The sequence below is a fragment of the Bubalus kerabau genome, chromosome 15, assembly GCF_029407905.1.
Source record: "Bubalus kerabau isolate K-KA32 ecotype Philippines breed swamp buffalo chromosome 15, PCC_UOA_SB_1v2, whole genome shotgun sequence".
Lineage (NCBI taxonomy): Eukaryota > Metazoa > Chordata > Mammalia > Artiodactyla > Bovidae > Bubalus > Bubalus kerabau.
This window is the reverse complement of record NC_073638.1, coordinates 35,319,114-35,339,609: the sequence shown is the minus strand read 5'-3', so window position 1 is coordinate 35,339,609 and position 20,496 is coordinate 35,319,114. Positions and strand designations below refer to the sequence as shown.

General features: G+C 34.5%; 1 protein-coding gene across 6 annotated transcripts in view; it reads right to left on the bottom strand.

Moving 5' to 3' along the window:
• PIK3C2A (phosphatidylinositol-4-phosphate 3-kinase catalytic subunit type 2 alpha) overlaps positions 1-20,496 on the bottom strand; it is a 109,577-nt gene that overhangs the window by 47,261 nt on the left and 41,820 nt on the right. For all 6 annotated transcript variants that reach the window (XM_055548468.1, XM_055548464.1, XM_055548465.1 and 3 more), the window contains 6 exons: positions 10,934-11,037; positions 5,156-5,313; positions 2,694-2,814; positions 1,966-2,077; positions 723-802; positions 527-590 (listed from right to left, as the gene is read on the bottom strand). In XM_055548468.1, coding sequence (XP_055404443.1) covers positions 527-590; positions 723-802; positions 1,966-2,077; positions 2,694-2,814; positions 5,156-5,313; positions 10,934-11,037 — 639 coding nt within the window. The remainder of the gene's footprint in view (positions 1-526; positions 591-722; positions 803-1,965; positions 2,078-2,693; positions 2,815-5,155; positions 5,314-10,933; positions 11,038-20,496) is intronic.

Genomic DNA, 20,496 nt, shown 5'->3' with positions numbered 1-20,496 from the left:
CTTCCCCATATGTTTCACACCTATATACTTTTGTTCACATGCCCTTTCCAACTATCTTCTAGCTAACTCATACCATTTAAGACTTGGCAACAACGCTTCTTAGAGGCCTCTTCCTTGAACTCTCAAGTTGACTGGAAAAGTGCCCTTGTTTGATCTCTCAAAAAACCTCAATGCATACCCCTATTCTACATTTACTATATTGAAATTCTATTTAAGTCTCTGTTTAAGTTCCTGGTAGGTGGGGCTCAGGTCATTCATTTTCACAACCCCAGCACATCTAGCAAGCATTCAATAAATGCTTTTTGAATTGAACTGAAGGTTCCTCTTAGTAATAAAGCTGAAGTAACCCAAGTACTAAATTTCTATTAATATGTTGGATCAGAAAACAAGTTCTCAAATAGCAACATCAAGAATATAGTTTAAATAGTCCTTCTAAAATATTTAATCCAATTTCAACACTAGTATTTAAGAGAATACAGGGAAAGAATCTTTAAACCATCATGCCAAAATATAAATTAGAACTTACTTCAATTTGAAGAGCCAACTCCACTTGATTGTGATACAAATCTAAAAGTTCTTCAACAGGATGTCTAAAATGAAGAACAGTTATTGTGGCTGAAAGATACTATATACAAGAATGATAGTTTTATTTACCAAAATAAATGCATTCACATCCAAAAGTAAAGTTTGAAAATCTGAAATTAATGTTTCAGATGCCACACCTCGTCATGACTTCTTTATAAGGTTTTTCTATTTGATGCAGGTGTTTGTTTAAATCCACAGGTGTTTCATCATCTTCCGCCTAAATAAACACATACAGACAAACATTTATCAAATAATGAAATCCATTAGTCTTTCTGTTAAACAGGGTTAAGCATATGATAAACTCTTAAAAAGAAAGTGATTTTTCAGAACTGAGGCTTTAAATATTTATAATTGTGCAAAGTGACTGTCTTCTAAAAAACCTGTTTAAGTGGAAAAAACATAAATACTTTGAAGTCTAGTTTCTGATATGTAAATTTTTTCAAAGGAAAACCACTTCTGCTCTATAGAGAGAGAATGGAGAGTTAAAAACACTTTTAAAGATGGCTGACAGCCAAATGAAGGTGAGGTGGGAACCAGATGAGAAGAGATCATCTAAATTTCTGCATTATATTTTCTAATGATAATCATATTTCCTTCTACCTCACCCTCAATAAGTGAGGTTCTGGTCTTTTTAACCATAACCCTTACTATGCAAAGTACTCAAGAACATCACTCCTTAGGAAACTGAAAAGAAAAGTTACTAATGATATGATAAAATGTACTGAATTTTGTGAAACAGTTTTCACCCAAGTGAAATAAACTCTACTTAACATAGGAGCAAAACTGAGGAAAATAAAGAAAAGAGAAAGCAGAAATGACAGATATTTTTCTTCTCTAAATTCTACCAAATGAAGAAAGATTATCTCTCTTTACATATTAAAATTCATCAAGAAATAAAATGGCCTAAATTCTTATATTCTATTTTGCTTTAACCTCAAAATAAAGTACTATACTTTTAGAACAGAGAATTAGTTTTCATGTGGTGAAAAATAATATATTTTCCTCAGTTTGGTGCAAATGTCAATATGTATCTTTTTCTCCCCCAATCCATATTTAGCATTCAAAATCTTTTTTCCTCATTTCTCCTTGACTGATGCTGATGTTTTCATTGTGCAACTTGGGTAAAACTATTACAAGTCAAACTCTTATAAAACTTTGACTTTCACACATGCCTCCAGCTCTGAGTATTATGCTACCTAAACCTCCATGATTGAAAGTTTCCCCCCATCTGCTATACAGACTTCCATAGAAAGTAGATAGAGAGTTCCTCACTCGCAGTCAAACCCAAATCTCTTAAAGAAGGTATAAACTGCAAACTGCCTCATTAACAAAGTTATTCAGATTCAACCAAACGTAATTCAGTATAGGGTATACACTTACTGTTCGGGCCAGATTTTGACACATTGCGCTGAAGGTCAAAAGTTGCAGTTTAATCTCTGTGTCCCATTTTCGACAGTTTTGAATATGTTCATGACTTCCAAGACAATGATTACTGTTAAAATATATTAGTTATTCATCAACATTATTCTCCTCAAATTAGAAATAATAGAGAGTAAATATAAATTGTTTATGCATCAGAAATTGAAGAGGATGACAAAGATTTTTAAATCAAATATGAGCATTTAAATACAGGAATACTTCTACATGAGAAGTGTTAAAGCAAAGAAGAAAGAAGATGAAGACAAAGAAGGGAAAAAGACAGGGACAGAGAATTTCTGGTAGGTTCAGAAAAAGATTCATATAATGATATTTTCAGGCAACTAAAAAGAAATCACAGCGAAACATTGTGGCTAAAGATATACTACATGCCACAAAAGGAAAATGGAGTTCATAATGAAGTAACTATTGCCTCTCTGCAGAAAGAAAAAAAATTAAATTCATCTGTCAACCAATTACCCACCATTCTTCCCATCTAAGACTATCAGCTTCTTAAGGGCAAGATCATGTCAGATAATGCATATCTCAATATAAGTTAACTGACCCAATATCAATTCACTAGAACCCAATGTGGCTTTAGATTATAAATTTAACTTGAAAATTTTTTTAATCTAACCCATTAAAATGAAATTTCCAAAAATGTTGCTCAGTAATTAAATGAAAAAACTTACTTCTGTAGCACTTCCTCTTGACCACAAACTTTCAGAACATAGCTGCCAACATCTACTTGATTCAAGTCATCATGTACCCAACAAAGGGCTTGCATTATAATGATTTCTACAGTAGAACTCACTGTAAAAGAGTTAGTCATTATTTTCATTTTACTCATTTAACTCTAAGTATATACCTATTCAGACTATTTCTCACAGTCTAAAACAGTACTATATATGAGAAATATAATGCAGGACACATATACAATTTAAAATTTTCTAGTAGTCACATTGAAGAAAGTAAAAAGAAACAGAAGAAGCTATTTTCAATAATGTTTTATTTAATATATTTAAAATGTCATTTCAATATATAGCAACTGGTATTTAAAATTTACTAATAGGATATCTTACATTCTCTTCTCAAACTAAGTCTTTGAAATCCAGTGTGTATTTTATACTTATAAAACATCTCAATTTATATTAGCCATATTTCAAGTAATCCCACATGTGGCTAGTGGTTATTGTATTAGACAGGGCAGATCTAAGCTAAGAAAGCCACCTCTGTTTTACAGACTCCTCCAAAGAGGATAACATTTAGCAGTTTCTAGCAAGCAATTGGAGAAGGCAATGGCAACCCACTCCAGCACTCTTGCCTGGAAAATCCCATGGACAGAGGAGCCTGGTAGGCTGCAGTCCATGGGGTCACTAAGAGTTGGGCACGACTGAGCGCCTTCACTTTCACTTTTCACTTTCATGCATTGGAGAAGGAAATGGCAACCCACTCCAGTATTCTTGCCTGGAGAATCCCAGGGACAGAGGAGCCTAGTGGGCTGCCATCTATGGGGTCGCACAAAGTCGGTCACGACTGAAGCGACTTAGCAGCAGCAGCAGCAATTATTTAAACCAAATTATAAGGAAAAAGAATCACCATTTTAAACAGCTGACATTTGCCTGATAAATTTTCCAATAAAGAATAAAAATATAGCAAGTAGGACCTATTATTTAATACCATACTTTGCAATAGCTGGATACCAAGATTACAAACCATTACAAGTAACCTATTTCTATACTTAGAGCTCTTATTTTAGAAGCCAATGACTATATTCAAAATTCATGAAAATCATCAGCTTGACAGAAAAGGCCATAAAACCTCTAATACAATAGCTACATTTCTGAACACATTTATATGTATTGTAACAGTTATCATTTAAACACACAAAGCACTTCTACCATAATGTGGTTACATTTCTTAACAGAGATGTACATTATAAATGTGTACATTTATGGAGTCAAACAATAGGCATTTGATATATTTTTTAAATGAATCAAATCTTGATATATCAAGTAAAACTTTGATACAAATTAAAACACTTACTCTCAAGGCTTATCAATGCTTATTTCTTTTTTTATTATTATTTTTTTTTTAATGAGAAAATAATTGTATACTTGCATTGAATGCCTCACAATCACTATAAAACCAAAGCAGGATAATAACATTGAAGTGGTTAACATACACAGGAGAGTCAGAGTATCATTTTCAAACACAGTATTGCTGCTTTTTGCCCCCTCCTCCAAAAAATGGGGAAAAAAAAAAAAACAAATGTCATTTGGGTAAACAGCAACACAAAATCAAAATTGGCAGCTCACTCACTGAATGCTTAAAATTCAGGAAATTGGTTCTGTCACTAAAACTGGATACAGTCACCATCTCTAAACACGTAGGTTATTATTTTTTTTCCAATACATAGTTTAATGACCAATGCTTATTTCAATCAAGAAGTTATGGACCATTATTTCCTTCAATTTTAGTACTAATTCTTACTCAATACTTCAATGATTCCCTAAATTAAAATTTAAGGGATGTTTAAAAAGAATAAGTCTTCTTTTAGAATATAAGGAATAAGAACATAATTAGCCTTTCTAGCTAGTGCTTTCAGGTTTTGGCCAACAGCCACTAATTAACCAAGATACTCAACACTTTTCAAAGAAATATGTAGTATAAAGGTAAACTTTCTCACTGCTGCTGCTGCTGCTGCTGCTAAGTCGCTTCAGTTGTGTCCGACTCTGTGCGACCCCATAGACAGCAGCCCACCAGGCTCCGCCATCCCTGGGATTCTCTAGGCAAGATCACTGGAGTGGGTTGCCATTTCCTTCTCCAATGCATGAAAGTGAAAAGTGAAAGTGAAGTCGCTCAGTCGTGTCCGACCCTCAGCAACCCCACGGACTGCAGCCCACCAGGCTCTTCCGTCCATGGGGTTTTCCAGGCAAGAGTACTGGAGTGGGGTGTCCATACCAAAAAACTACCCATATGAATGCCAATTTCTGGAAAAGGATAACTAATGCATATTAAGTATTTTACCACATACACACACAACACACACACACACACACACACACACAAACTAATGATAAAAGAGTCACTTTATTAAAAGAATAACATTAACATACAGCAAAACAAGATGGTTCGGGAACTATGAACCTACCATCACATGTGAAGGTAACTGGTAGCTGAAATCCTTCAATTTCAATGGAGACCTTCACGCTAGCATTTTCTCCACATATGTTTCTTTGTACTGTGACTGGACTTAACAAATAGCCCCGATTTGTACAGTGATTGGTATATGGAAAGTTGGTCTTCAATCTAGTCACAAAAAAAGAAGAAATTAAATTCTCTTTTGAAAGCTGCATTTGAGAACCCTGAATAAGGCTTTGCATGCTTACAGCCATTCAGTTCTGTGTTTTTGTCCAATTCTAGAGCAGCTCAGGGAGAAATGTAATGAATGGACTCCTGTCTGCCTTTTAAATGAAAGGAATCCAAGAAAAGAGATTAAGTACTTCAACATAATGCTACCAACATTAACCAAGCACACACTGGATACACAACATTAAATGAGTTTTTCTGTTTCTGATTTTTTGTTAAGCAGTATAATTTCACAAAATGATACGTTTTTAATGAACCATGATATAGGTGATAGCCCTAAACTGTAATTGCCAGAAGGATAGAAAATTTGTTGTCTTTTAAAAATCTTTTCTTCTGACGTCCTTTCTCTTACATATTGATTTTGTTTAGCATGATAGAAAAACATAGGCAATGGGTTTTTACTGTGCTATGAGGGCTTTATTCCCTCAAAGTGAATAAAACTAAAACTTAGGGAATGGCAGAAAATTGTCTGTGAAGTAGTCTTGGTATTCACAGTAGCAAAATAGTTTAAATATATGAGCCAGGTGTACAGCTCATCTCCAGATAGCCCTTCTATTATCTGAAGACAAAGGAGGATTTGATGCCTCTTTAAACTTGTGGACTTCCTTTAACTGACTTTCTTCTGGAAGTCAGAGGACAAGTTCCAATCCTCACATCTTCTTTTCATAGGGCTGTAAATGGAATGAATGCTGTAAGTTTTATCTATTCACTTCCATGTAGAGATTAAAATAATCAAGTGATTGGAACAGAATAAAATAGTCTGAGTTGACAATAAGAAAGGTTTTGAAGAGGCAACAAGTGTAAGTATTCATGCACAGCTTCTATAGTCAGTCTGCTAAGTCGCTTCAGTCGTGTCCGACTGTGCGACCCCATAGATGGCAGCCCACCAGGCTCCCCCGTCCCTGGGATTCTCCAGGCAAGAACACTGGAGTGGGTTGCCATTTCCTTCTCCAATGCATGAAAGTGAAACGTGAAAGTGAAGTCGCTCAGTTGTGTCCAACTCTTGGTGACCCCATGGACTGCAGCCTACCAGGCTCCTCCGTCCATGGGATTTTCCAGGCAAGAGTACTGAAGTGGGGTGCCATCGCCTTCTCCGATAATCAGTCTACTCAACTTGAAATCCTGATTTTACTACTTACTAGCTGTGTAATCTTAAGTTACAAATCACCTTGTTGCTTCAGTTTCCTCTTCTATAAACTAGGGATAATACTAACTTCATGGGTTTGTTGTGAGAATTATGTAAATTTAGTTTTTAAGGACATTCAGAATAGTGTCTAGTACATGGTCAGTGCTATAAAAATCTTGTTGAATGAATGGATGAATGAATAAATCTGGTTTCTGCACTGTGATCTTAAGTGCCACAAAGGATCCAATATTAAAAAGAAATATAATTGAAAAATAAGGTAACAAAGTAATAAACTTAAATTGATATTGGAAATGCACCTTTAGATGTGGACACATTATCTTCAAATATTTGCTTGTTGTCAAGCAACACGTGCCCCTGCAACATGACAAAACCTTCATAGGATCCAGCCTAAGATTTTTATTTTTTCTCACGTATTTGATATTCTCATTTCCTACAATATGAAATAAGATACTCACAGCAAATCCATAGCTAACTAATATGCTGCTAAGTCGCTTCAGTCGTGTCTGACTCTGTGTAACCCCATAGACAGAAGCCCACCAGGCTCCCCTGTCCCTGGGATTCTCCAGGCAAGAACACTGGAGTGGGTTGCCATTTCCTTCTCCAATGCATGAAAGGGAAAAGTGAAAGTGAAGTCGCTCAGTCGTGTCCGACTCCTAGCGATCCCATGGACTGCAGCCCTCCAGGCTCCTCCGTCCATGGGATTCTCCAGGCAAGAGTACTGGAGTGGGGTGCCGTTGCCTTCTCCATTATATATAACAGACTAGATAAAGTATTTTATGAACACTCTAAACCACACATTGTAGTTTGATGTTCTTAAGTAATTACCTACAGAGAGCATTTTTTAATACTAATTTTCATTTTCTTTAAACCATCCATTTTCCCCGTTCAGTCGCTAAATTGTGTCCAACTCTTTGCAACCCCATGGACTGCAGCACACCAGGCTTTCCTGTTCTTCACTGTCTCCTGGAGTTTACTCAAACTCATGTCCACTGAGTCGGTGATGCCATTCAACCATCTCATCTTCTGCTGCCCCCTTCTCCTCCTGCCCTCATTTTTCCCAGCATCAGTGTCTTTTCCAATGAAACAGCTGTTTGCATCAGGTGGTCAACATATTGGAGCTTTAATATCAGTCCTTCCAATGAATATTCAGGGTCCATTTCTCTATCATCACCAAAGCAACGGCTTTGTTTGCTTAATGTGGCTCTATAGCTCAGGAAATTAATTATCCTTATGTAAATACCAAAATCCTTTATGGTGTATTTCATACTATGTGCTATTAAGTTAAGGTTACATATAGACAGAGCCAAACCAGAAAGACAGAAGATATAAAAATGAGGGTTTTAAAAGGTAAATATAAAAGTGAGGGTTTTAAATTGAATTGATATTACTTTATAAGAAAGTTGAGTCAGCATTATTTAGACTAAAATAAACTAAATGCAGAGGTGAAGTCCTTGATTCCTTGGGTTCAAGACACTTTTTAGATTATAAATATCAGATAGGAACCATAAATGAAGAAAGGAAACTAAAGGCTACTCAGAATGACAAGTGTAAAGTGTAATACTCATCTTGTCCTAGAAGACCAGAAATGAAGCATGAAAAATTTCCACTGGTATCTAATATTCCTCTCAGTACTTTATCTGGAGACCTAAGTAACTGGTAGATACAGCAAGCTCTGTCAATTACGATGAGTGTGAAAGTCAAAAAAAACGAAATAAAAACTTAAAAAAAGCAATGTCCTGAATCAAAGTATTTCACAGAACTTTAAACTGAAAGCTACCCTGGAGATCACTAATCCAACTCTCTAATTTCACAGGAGCAAAAAAACAAGGCCTAGAACTGGCACTAAATTCTATTTATAGTAGGCTTAACTATAAACAAATACCATAATGACAATCTCACACTAATATCACAGCTGAATTAAAATAATAATTTTAGGAGATTTCAAAAAAAATAGAGAATTAACTAAGAGTATAAATACTTGTTTTTAAAATCTGCATATTGGAAAAAATAGAAAGTGTCATTAATTTCTTCAAGTGATATCTGACTCCAATCTCCAAGGTCAAGAGGGGAACGGAGAATTTTCTAGAACATACTTCAAAACACCTCTGCCTCTTACTTCTGTGAAATATTTGTTACAATCCCACTCTAACAGAAATAACATTCTAATTCATCTGAGGTTTTAATATTCATAAGTCATTTGTGTTTGTGTGTGTGCATATGCATGTAAATAAAAAAGATCAGCTTAGTGGCAGAGTTTATATAAATAACAATAAGATTCAAATGCAGGAAAAAAAAAGGCAGATCACAGAAAGCCTAATTTCTCAACATGCAAAACTTAAATGCAATAGTCACTCAACACAGTCTAATAGGGCTTGTGTGGAGAGAAAATTAAAGGAACTAGATGAACATTTATCAGATTAATTTCAAACCATTAAAAGATTATTTCCAAATTCTTAACCACACACACATAATGGTATGTATATGTGGCATAAAGGCATAGGTAATTTCTGATACATGCAATTTGCATTCTAAGTCACCGAATGTCTATTTTAAATGTCTACTGAAAAATGTGAGTTTAAAAAATCCAGTTAAGAGTAACCTTTGCACAGGAAAGAAACAGTGACTCTACTGATATTCTTCTTTCTCCCTTAAGGTATTCTGAAGAAAAAAGAATGCTGGTTAGAAAGTGATACATAGGAAAGATAAAACTGTAATCAAACATTACCAATAGTCTAGAAAGTCTAGTTTAATATTAATAAGTCCCTTATAATAAAAATGATGAATACACTCAAAAATGATCTAGGAACTCCAAACTCTGCTTTGCTTAAACCACAATGGGAAAATACTGGATTCAAAATAAATCGCTCAGAAGCAATCTAAATGTCCATCAGAGGGATGGCTAAAGAAGATATGGTACATATATACAACAGAGTATTACTCAGCCATTAATAAGAATGAAATAATGCCATTTGCAGCAACATGGATGGACTCAGAGAGTGTCATACTGAGTGAAGTAAGTTAAAGGAGAAATATATGACATCCCTCTAAAAAGAAACAATACAAATGAACTTAGGTACAAAACAGAAACAGACTCACAGACTGAGAAGGAGCTTATAGTTGCCAGAAGGGAAGGTTGAGAGGAAAGGATAGATTTTGGGATGGCCATGTACCCAGTGCTATATTTAAAATGGATAACCAACAAGGACCTACTGTACAGCCCATGGAACTCTGCTCAATGTTATGTGGCATCCTCGATGGGAGGGGAGTTTGGGGGAGAATGTATATATATGGCAGAGTCCCTTTGCTGTTCATTTGAAACTATCACAACATTGTTTGTTAATTGGCTATACTGCAATACAAAATAAAATTTTTTTTAAAAAAAGAATAAATCTTCCAGGAGTGATCTACTTTTCCTTCTTTTGATAACAGATCTCACCCTGTTGGCTGCAATGTTTGCTGTCCACTCTTTCCTTCCGTGGGATTTTTCTATGTGGTGCTGGCTGAAAGGACTCTTTCCTTTCCGCCAGCAAGACCACTGGAATACCAAGTCTAAGCTATCAGTGGCTTCAAAACCCCATCTGTAATAGAAGTAAACAAGCATGGTGAAAGGGCAGGGGGAGAAATGGGAGGAAGCGAAGTCCAAAGAGAGGAGGCATCAACTACACAGTGCGTGAGTTCCTGGGTCTTGCTGTCACTGAGCTCTGCCCCACCCTCCCTCTACTATATGGGTTTATGAATCCATACATAACCTTTCTTGATTTATGCTAGTTTAAGATGGGTTTCTTGCACTCATAACAGAAGTGCTGACTAATATAGTAATATAACGGAAAGAAAACACACTAACAGAAGGCAGTGGAGACCTGGCTCTGTTTGTTACAGACTAGCCAAGTAACGTACTTTAGTAGGTAACCTCTCCAAGTCTCAGTTTCTTCATATACTAAGAACACTGGACACACTTAAGATTAAAAGAACATTTCAGAAAGGCAATTTTCTAGCCTTCAGAAAATATGTTTGCTTCTCTAATCTTGCTTATTATAGCATCTTTTACATCTAAATAGGACAGTATTTTGAATGCTAGAAAGTTCACAGCAAAATTAAGTCTCCTTGTAACAAAAAAAAAAAAGCCATTTTCTAATTCTAAAGAAACTTCTATATTTAAGCCGTATTTTCCCTCAGTAATACAGTGTCAGAAGTCTACTGACTGACCTTAATTTTTCCTTCTAAACACTCAGAAACTTAACAGGTTCAAGTGTAGTTTGTGTTAACGTACCAATTAACTGTCTTGATGTTTTCGTGACAGAGAGAAAATATTTAAAAATTTTAGAATTATTAGCACTAGGCTGGTTTTGAAGTTAAATTTTTAATACTTATTTAATAAGAATAACCTTTAATTTATAAAGAAAAATGTCTTACTTTGTAATGGATTGACAAAAAGCTGCTACTTCCTCATTCTGTACTTCAATTTCTTGTAGAAGAGAACTTTCAGTTGGCAAAGTACTGGTCCCATTTGGGTCTTTCTGTAATGAAAAAAAGTGTTTTACTTTAAAATAAAAGATCCCCAAAATGCTAAATAGCAAATAGCACAAACACATTCTTATGAAAATACGTACAAAAATACGGAGGTTAAATAAACCATATCAGCAACAAAACTTTGAAGTATGGATTTCTATCCCTATAAAAGCAATGCCAAGTGAGCCTTATTTTAAAGTTCATTGGTTTTACTTGTTCAAAAGTAGACATAGGCTGTACTTAGTATTGGTCAGTAAGAACGGAATGCTAAATACATTGCTATTCAAAATCTTTCAGAAATGAATACTTCAGAAAGTCAACAGCTAAATGAAATCAAAGGACTATACTCTCTTATGAAAAGGAAGAGATCAAGCCCATTTGGAACTGGGACTCCTCTAATAAAGAATGAGTTTTAGGAGTGAGTGGGCATTTTCTATGTTAATAAACTTGTACAAACATCCTGACAGTCTTTCAAAAGTTAAGTTTATGTCTGACCAAAATTTCTGTGATCAAATTTCTGATCAAAAACATTTAAGGACAAAAATTCACTACCCAAGCATAGTCAAACAGCAGAGTCCATTTAGAGGTGTTTTGACTTACTACATAAAAATACTTGATTTAGCACAAATTTCAAATGTAAATTTCCTTTAAAATTAGAATGGGAACATTCTCAACTTGAAATTGAGTGAAGGAGAACACCATGTATAAGTTTCAAGAGTTGTGGTGGATTTCAATAATCACAGCACACAAGACTTTGTCAGATAATTAAACTGAAAATTCAGGGCAACAATTCCTTTATTAATTTACTGCTTTTAAAACATGGCAGAGCCTTTTCTGCTATAATATGATATATACATGGTGAAGTGACCAGCCTGGAGTTCTAGAAAAGCTGCTACTACAAATAACAGAGTTCATAGATAAAAATACAGGCAGACTACCCAAAGTCAGTGTAATCAAAGTCCTAATTAAAACAACAAGAAGTCCTTACAAAAATACGAGCACAGTTAAATCTCTACTTAAATTTGCACCTAGAATTATGATCTTCTATTCTTTGAAGCCTCTTTAAATCCTGGAGCTCCTGCTTCCTACTTTGTTATATGCGTTCTGAAGAGCAGAATTTCAATGAAGTTAAAAATACAATCCAGGATATAGACTTCTTCACCAAAGTTCTTCATGCAAAAAGAAATGTCTTTACAGCTTCTCTGTCTACACTCACTGCTTCACCGGAATGCTTACCCCTGTGGAATGTGGAACTGTTCTTGAAGCCACCATTTTTTACTTCTGTGGAACCTTCAGTGTTTTTCTAGTATTTTCTTGAATTACTAAGGCCTTCCCTTTAACTATGAGAGAGTTTGTTCTTGACTGCTTTGAAGTATTAATATGCTGGGAAAGATGATTTTAAAACAAATGCTACTTCCCCATTATACTGACATCAATCCCATAGGTACCAGTTACATAAGTTAATTTGTGTTACAAAAAAAAAGTATTATAGCAAATAGACCATACTATTCTAAGAATGGATTTTTATATTTCTAGACTTTTAATACTCTATTACCAAGGAACAATATGGTTTAAACACAGAAGTTTCATTAGAATTAGAAAACATCGGGCTTCCCTGGTGGCTCAGTAGTAAAGAATCCGCCTCGATCGCTGGTCCAGGAAGATCCCACATGCCTGACAGCAACTAAGCCCATGCACCACAACTATTGAGCCTGTGCTCGAGAGCCCAGGAGCCACAATTACTGAAGCCCGCGCGCCCAGGAGCCCATGCTACACAAGAGAAGCCACTGCAATAGAAGTCTGTGCACTGCAACTAGAGGGCAGCCCCCACTCCCTGCAATCAGAGAGAAGCCCACAGAGCACCGAAGACCCAGCACAGCCAAAAATAAATAAACGTTTCTTGTTTTAAAGAAAATTGTCTTTTTTTTGTTATAAAGAGACTTAATTTTCTTTCTAGCATTCAAAATACTATCCTATTTAGATGTAAGAGGTGATATAACAAGCAAGATTAGAGAACAAATATATAAATATTTTCTGGTTAGAAAAATGCATTTCTAAACAAAGCCTCTGGTTTGCCGCTCCAAGTCTGCCACAATCTAATCCAGTTGTATTTCCCAGAACTTCCCAAATGAATACTATATCCAAGTGAACCTGAATCATATTCTGTTCCTATAAAGTACAAACTGAATTATCTTGCCTCTAAATCCTTGCTGTTTGTCTTCAAAGCTTCCTCCTAACTTTCCCTCATAGCACAAGTTCAAGATCCATTAATTTTTTAAGGCCCAGTAGAATGCCACTTCATCTACACTGTCTTTTTTGAGAATTTAGTATGGATCATTTCTTCCCTCCTAACATTTCTAAATACTTAGTCTGAACCAAATACCATATCATTACATCCTGTTTTATATTTGTCCTAATATGAAAGCTCCTTGAGTACAAGAATCAAATTTAATTTGAATTTCGTTATTTTTTTTTAAACTTTACATCCAATTCAGAAGGCACTCAACCATTGGTTTAATTTGTTAAATGTTTTGTTCCCACTAAAACCAAGTTAAAAGTTACTTTCATATAACCAGTGAATTTTCCATAGTGATCATAATACACTGAAAAATTATAAGGCACTTGGTAGTTTCTTCAATTATTTCCTAAAATAGCAGTAATTTTCATAATTAATGTATTCTATAAAATAAGTCTTATAATTATTATAATACCTAAAATACAGTGAGATGCCACACACAAAAATATCTAGCAATTACTGAGCATTTCTTACATGCCAGGTTCTGCTGTGAGAAACTTAGTCATTTATGTACATATGTATGTATTATTTATTTTTCACAAAGTTCTAGTAGATGTGTAACATGACTATTATCCCCATTTTACACATTAAAAAATGAGGCACAGAGAAGTTAAAGAGGCAACAAGGTCACAGGACTGAAAAAATGTTAGTATTTCAACCTAGGCAACCTAGCTTAATCACTACCTAGCTTAATCACCTCACAACAAAGTCTCCTTAAAAACAAACAAACAAACAAACAAAAAAAACCCTCTAAAACATGAGAGGGACTCCCCAGTGGCTAAGACTCTGGGAAGGGGGCCTGGTCGGGGAGCTAAATCCCATATGCTGCAACTAGAGATCCTGAGCGCCGCATCTTAGACCCAGCACAGCCAAATAAATAGATAAATATCAAAAAAAAAAAAAAAAAAAAAAGAGAGAGCGAGAGAAAGACAGCATTGAGACCTAGTACAAGCAATGCTATTAAAAGAAAAAAAAAACAACCTGTATTTTTGTTGACCTATAACTATCTTTTCTTATCTCTGTTTTTCATGTTCCACCTATTAACAGATTCTGAATCTCCTTAATGGCATTCCTAGATGCTTTTTTTTTAATAAAAAAATATTTTTTACAGTTCCTTTCATGTATTAGTTCCTTCCTTTCAAGCAGGTTATGAGTTTCAACTGACAGTGGCAAAAACAGATTATAATAATCAATTATCTAGTCATACATTAAGGTAATAATAGAATCTGGAAAGTTAACTCAATGTTCTGTCCACAAAGTAAAAAACAGCTGGGCTCCCAACAATTTTATCTGTACATCAATGTCATCATTTTCTTGTTTTTCTCCATTCTTTCTGAAACCAAAATTTTTTTTTTTTTTTTCAATTTCACACCTACTCCCTCAACTCTTGCTCCCAATCCCTTCTTCAAACTGCAAACAACTTAAGCATCAAATCATCTCTTTTCTTCAATGGTCTTGCACAAACTTTTATGCAGCATTCAAGGCTTTCATACTCCACTTATATACACACATCTTGTCTCCCCTTCTAACCCAAGTTCTTTAAGGATGAGATCTAAGAATGGTCATTATTTGTAACCCACACATTTTGTCCTCAAATGTTTTTCTATGAATGAAAGAGGCAAATGAAAGTAAGAAAAATTGCTAGTGTCATTACCCAATACATGAAACAAAGAAAGGTTTGTGGGGGAAGATACTGAGTTCTCTAGTAAATATTTTGGGTTTGGAAATCCATATAGATGTTTGGTCATCATCGAGAAATATTCTATTACAAATTTCTATTCCAGAGTTAAACATATTGAATTGAGAATCATCCAATTTCTGCAATTTTCTATAAGGAAACTTCTCTCTGCTAATTGCTGTCAGCAACCATCAGGATCACCAAGGCAAACCAAAGGATTTTGGGTCCAAGTTCCACCAATAGGAGACAGTTTCTTTAGGAGGCTGAGGGATACATAAGTGATTACACTTACTGGGCATCAAAATGGGACATATAAGAATGGAGAGAGATTTATTATAAGAAATTAGCTCATGTGATTATAAAGGCTGCCAAGTGATCTGGACTAGTAGCTTTCAAACTCTGTATCTATCTCAGAGCCTCAAGAATAAAGTACTGATTAAAAGAGAACAAATAAGATATATTAAAGACAACCAAGAACAAAACCTTGGGGGAATACCAATGTTTAGAAGCTAGACAAGTAAAAGAAGTCAAAGATTATAGGAAGAAAACTATTAAGTAGATTTAACCAGGGCAATGGAAGAAGTTTCAAGAAAAAAAATATGGTACATTGTTGCAAATGAGGCAACAAGGCTGGACAGTAAGTATGGTCACTGTATTGAAAATTAGTATTCATACTCCTAGAGACAACTTTCTGCAATATGATAGGAACAAGAGAGGATGGTGAGGAACTGGAAAAACAGTAAGTACAAATTCCTCTTTAAAGAATAATGGTAGAAAAATACTTTGGGGAGACAAGAAAAGAAAAGAGAGATGAGTTACATTTGGGAAAAGAGAAGGAATCTCTCTCTCTTCCCTCCAAACCAGAAAGAAGAGGCAAATTAATCTGAGGTGGACAAGTACATACTAAGAATAACCTTGATCTCACTATATAAAAAAAGAAAAAAGAAAAAAAACCCAAGTAACTGGAAGTCCTAGCCACAACAATCAGACAAGAAAAAGAAAAGAAGTCCAATTTGGAAAGGAAGACGTAAAACTGTCACTGTTTGCAGATGACATGATATGAAAAATTCCTAAAGATGTCATCAGAAAACTACTGGAACTAATAAATGATTTCAGTAGGATACAAATGAATTTTGCAGGATATAAAATTAATATATAGAAATCTGTTGTATTTCTATACACAAAACCTAACAGAATGAGAAATTAATAAAATAATCCCATTTACAACTGTATTAAAAATAACAAAATACCGAGGAACAAATTTAACTGATACAGGTATAAGACCTGTATATAGAAAACTGTCAGACACTGATGAAAGAAAGTGAAGACAACACAAATGGAAAGATATACTGTGCTCATGGACTAAAGAATTAATATTGTTAAAATGACCATATTACCCAAGGTAATCTATAGATTCAACACAATCCTTACCAAAATACCAATGGTGGGACTTCTCCTGTGGTTAAGACTCCACACTACCACTGCAGGGAGCATGGGTTCAATCCCTGGTCAGGGAACTAAGATCCCATATGCCATGCAGCCAAAAAAAACCCACAAACAAACAATAGCATTCTTCACAGAACTAAAACAAACAATTATAAAATGTGTATGGAAACACAAAAAACCCTGCAACAGTCAAAACAATTTTTAGAAAGAACAAAGCTGGAGGTATCATGCTTCCTGCTTTCAAACCACCCAACAAAGCTACAGTAACCAAAACAGTATGGTACTAGCACAAAGACAGACACATCAATTACTGGACCAGAAAAAACAGCCCAGAAGTAAACCCACACTTACACAGTGAATTAATCCATGACAAAGGAGGCAAGAACATACAACAGGGAAAAGATAGATTCTTCAATACATTGTGCTGAGAAAACTGGACAGCTACAGGAAAAAAAGAATTAAACTGGATTTTCTCATACCATATAGAAAAATAAATTCAAAATGAATTAAAGACTTAAATGTAAGACCTGAAACCATAAAATTCCAGGAAGAAAACAGGCAGTATGCTCTTTGACATTAATCTTAGCAATATTTTTTTTTAATATGTCTCCTTAGGTAAGGAAAACAAAAATAAATAAATGAGACTACATCAAACTAAAATTTTTTGTATAGCAAAGGAAACATCAACAAAACGAACAGGTGGTTTACTGAATGAGAAGATATTTGTAAATGATACATCCAGTAAGGGGCTAAATACTCAAAATATACAAAGAACTCATACAACTCTATCAAAAAACAAACAACTTGATTTTTAAAATGAGCATTTTTTGAAAGACAACATACAGTGGCCAACAGACACATGAAAAGAGGCTCAACGTCGCTAATCACTGGGAAATGCAAATCAAAGCCACAATGAGGTATCATCTCATACCTGTAAGAACGGCTATTGTCAAAAAATAACAAGTGTTGGTGATGATGTGGAGAAAAGGGCACTCTACTGGACTATTGGTAGGAATGTAAATTGGTAATCACTATGGAAAACAATATGGAAAGTGAAGTCACTCAGCCATGTCCAACTCTTTGCAACTCCATGGACTGGACGGAGCCTGTCAGACTCCTCCATCCATGGGATTTTCCAGGCAAGAACACTGGAATGGGTTGCTGTTTCCTTCTCCAGGGGATCGTCCCAAAACAGGGATCAAACCTGGGTCTCCCGCACTGCAGGCAGACTCTTTACAGTCTGAGCCACCAGAGAGGTTCCTCAAAAAATTAAAAATAGAATTACCCTATGACTCAGCAATTCCACCTTGGGGTATTTTTCTGACGAAAACCAAAAACAGTAATTTGATAAGATATACACACCCCTATGTTCATTTCAGCATTATTTACAATAGCCAAGATATGGAAGCAACTGAAATGTCCACTAACAGATGAATGGATAAAGAAGGTACAGGATACACAAACACACAATGGACTGTTACTCAACCATAAAATATATCTCGCCATTTGGGACAATATGGCAAGAAGGTATTATACTAAGTGAAATAAGTTAGAAAAATACCATATAATTTCACTTATATGTGAAATATAAAAACATATGAACAAATGAATACAATAAAACAGATTGATAGATATAAAGAAGAGATTGGGGGGGTAGAGGGAGTGAAATAGGTGAAGGAAATTAAGAGGTACAAACTTCTAGTTACTAAATGAATCATGGGGATGAAATGTACAGCTTTAGAAATACTATCGATAATATTGTAATAACTTTATTTAGTGACAGATGGTAACTAGGCTTATCATGGTGATCATTTTGTAATGTACAGAAATACCAAATTACTATACTATATTGTGTACCTGGAATTAACAGTGTTATAGATCAACCATAATTCAATTTTCTTAAAAGGTAATGGAAAAGGTAAATTAAGGGTTTAAGGAAAGTGATACAGGTTTGAAATAATTCAATGAATTATTCAATGAATAATTCAATGAAAACTTACCAGTGTATACTTTATAAAGTAGTTATAAGAATAAGGGAAAGCTTTACATCTAAACAAGTTCCAGATTCATGCCATCTTATCCCAGAAATTAGATGGAACACCAAGTTTTCAATGAATATATTTTAAACATTAAATATAAACGTATCAGTTGCTATTCAGAACAAAGTCACTTATTTCCTTAATTGAATTTTTTTTTAAGTTTGTAGACTTCAGTAATCTATTCAAATACTGTATTACATACAACTAGACAATGGAAAACCACATTTTATTCAACTTTACTTCGTGTTCAAAATTACTGTTAGACATTGTGCTAATTAGGATGTAAATGTTTATAATGTTAATAGAATCAATACTCTGCAAACGCATTTCTATGAAAATAATTTGATTCATTACTAAAATCTTTGAAATCTACTCAAAGTAGCTAAATTTACAGCTGTTAACTAAAAATGTGATTTAAATTTAAATTGCCAGAAGACAGTTTTAAGTACTGTGTCTCTTCCTTTAGGAAACAAAAATTTGAACTAAAGTATTTATATTATTATGAACAAAAGACACTAGAAGGAAATAGGAAGTAAGACTGCTGAGTGAGAAGAAAAACACCGTTCAGAGTTTTTACCACAAAGCATAAAATTCTACAGGAAATGAATACTTAAACGTACGTAATTATAAAGAATAGGCAGTGTAATCTTATTTCACAGTAAAAAACAGGAATCTCAGGGAAAGTTTATTGAATAGAAATGAACGGTGTGTGAAAATTAAAAGTTCCATGCCAATGTTTGTGCCATAGACCTCCAAAGTCAGCTTACTATTAGTATTCTGTTTACCCTTTTGGCCTAAATTAAACCAAACTTAACCTTCATGTACACAAACAAAATGATGAAATCTTAAGAGTTAACAAAATCCCTTTTATAGCATTTGTAACAAATTCACACTAAACTTCTGACTGAAGACCTCCAATAACTATACACTGACCCCCTGAGAGCAACCATTACCAAATGGCTATTTATAAATTTTGTTATTGATATTTAACTATATAACCTGCCTCCTTGAGTTTTCTTCCCCATTGGTCCTTGTTCTACTTTTTGGAACAATGAATTTTAAAGCTAAACTAAACTGAATTTCTCAATTCACAGGAAAAAAATATAAACAAATAGGATTTGTATAATTTTAAGCTTTCTATAAAAGGTATTTTAACTTTATAGAAAGCTTAAAATTATCTTATCTATTAAAATCTAGCACAAAGAGCTAGTTGTACAATGCAACACAATAAATTGGAAAATTTAGTACATAAACTACTTTTATCTTTTTTACAAGCATACCATGATTTTCAGATAGTCTATTTCTTGAACTGTTTTGAGAACATATGTCCAAAATGTAAAACTTTAAAAGAAAAAAAGTTTCAACTTCCTCTTTTACATGGCAACTTTCTAAACTTGAAATATTATTCCTGAAAGGATCTCAGAAATCATCTAGTCTGGTTTGATATAAACCAGGTTTATATCAAAGATGAAGAAACTCAGATTCAGAGTGTGAATTATCTCCAATTAATATTCTCTTCTTCAGGTAAAATATGCCCAATCTTTTCAACAGTTCCTTAAATAGCACAGCTTCTAGATCCTGAACATTGTAATTTTTTCTTTTCAAGACACACTTTGACTGGTCCCTCTTAGAATGTGGTGGTCAAACATAAGTATTAACAGAGAAGAATATAACAGAATGATCAACAACTATATAACACCTCATGATGCCACAGGTAGACTCCTTTAAGAAGCCTAAGCCACCTCAATTCAGACACTGTCATTTAGTAAAGCTCTGACGTACACTGTAATAATCTAGCTCCCATCTCTGACTGATCAGCTGATCAAGTCAAGGTATTTTTGCTTACCTGGCTTTGACTCATGCCTCTCGCAGCCAATCTGCTTACTCCTTGATCCTTTCCCCTATACTTTAAAGAAAATCTAAGAATATGTTTCTGCTAAAACTTGTCCAGAAACCTAGTTAATTCCTAGAGTCTGAGTGACTAGTAATTCTCTGCACTTCCATGTGA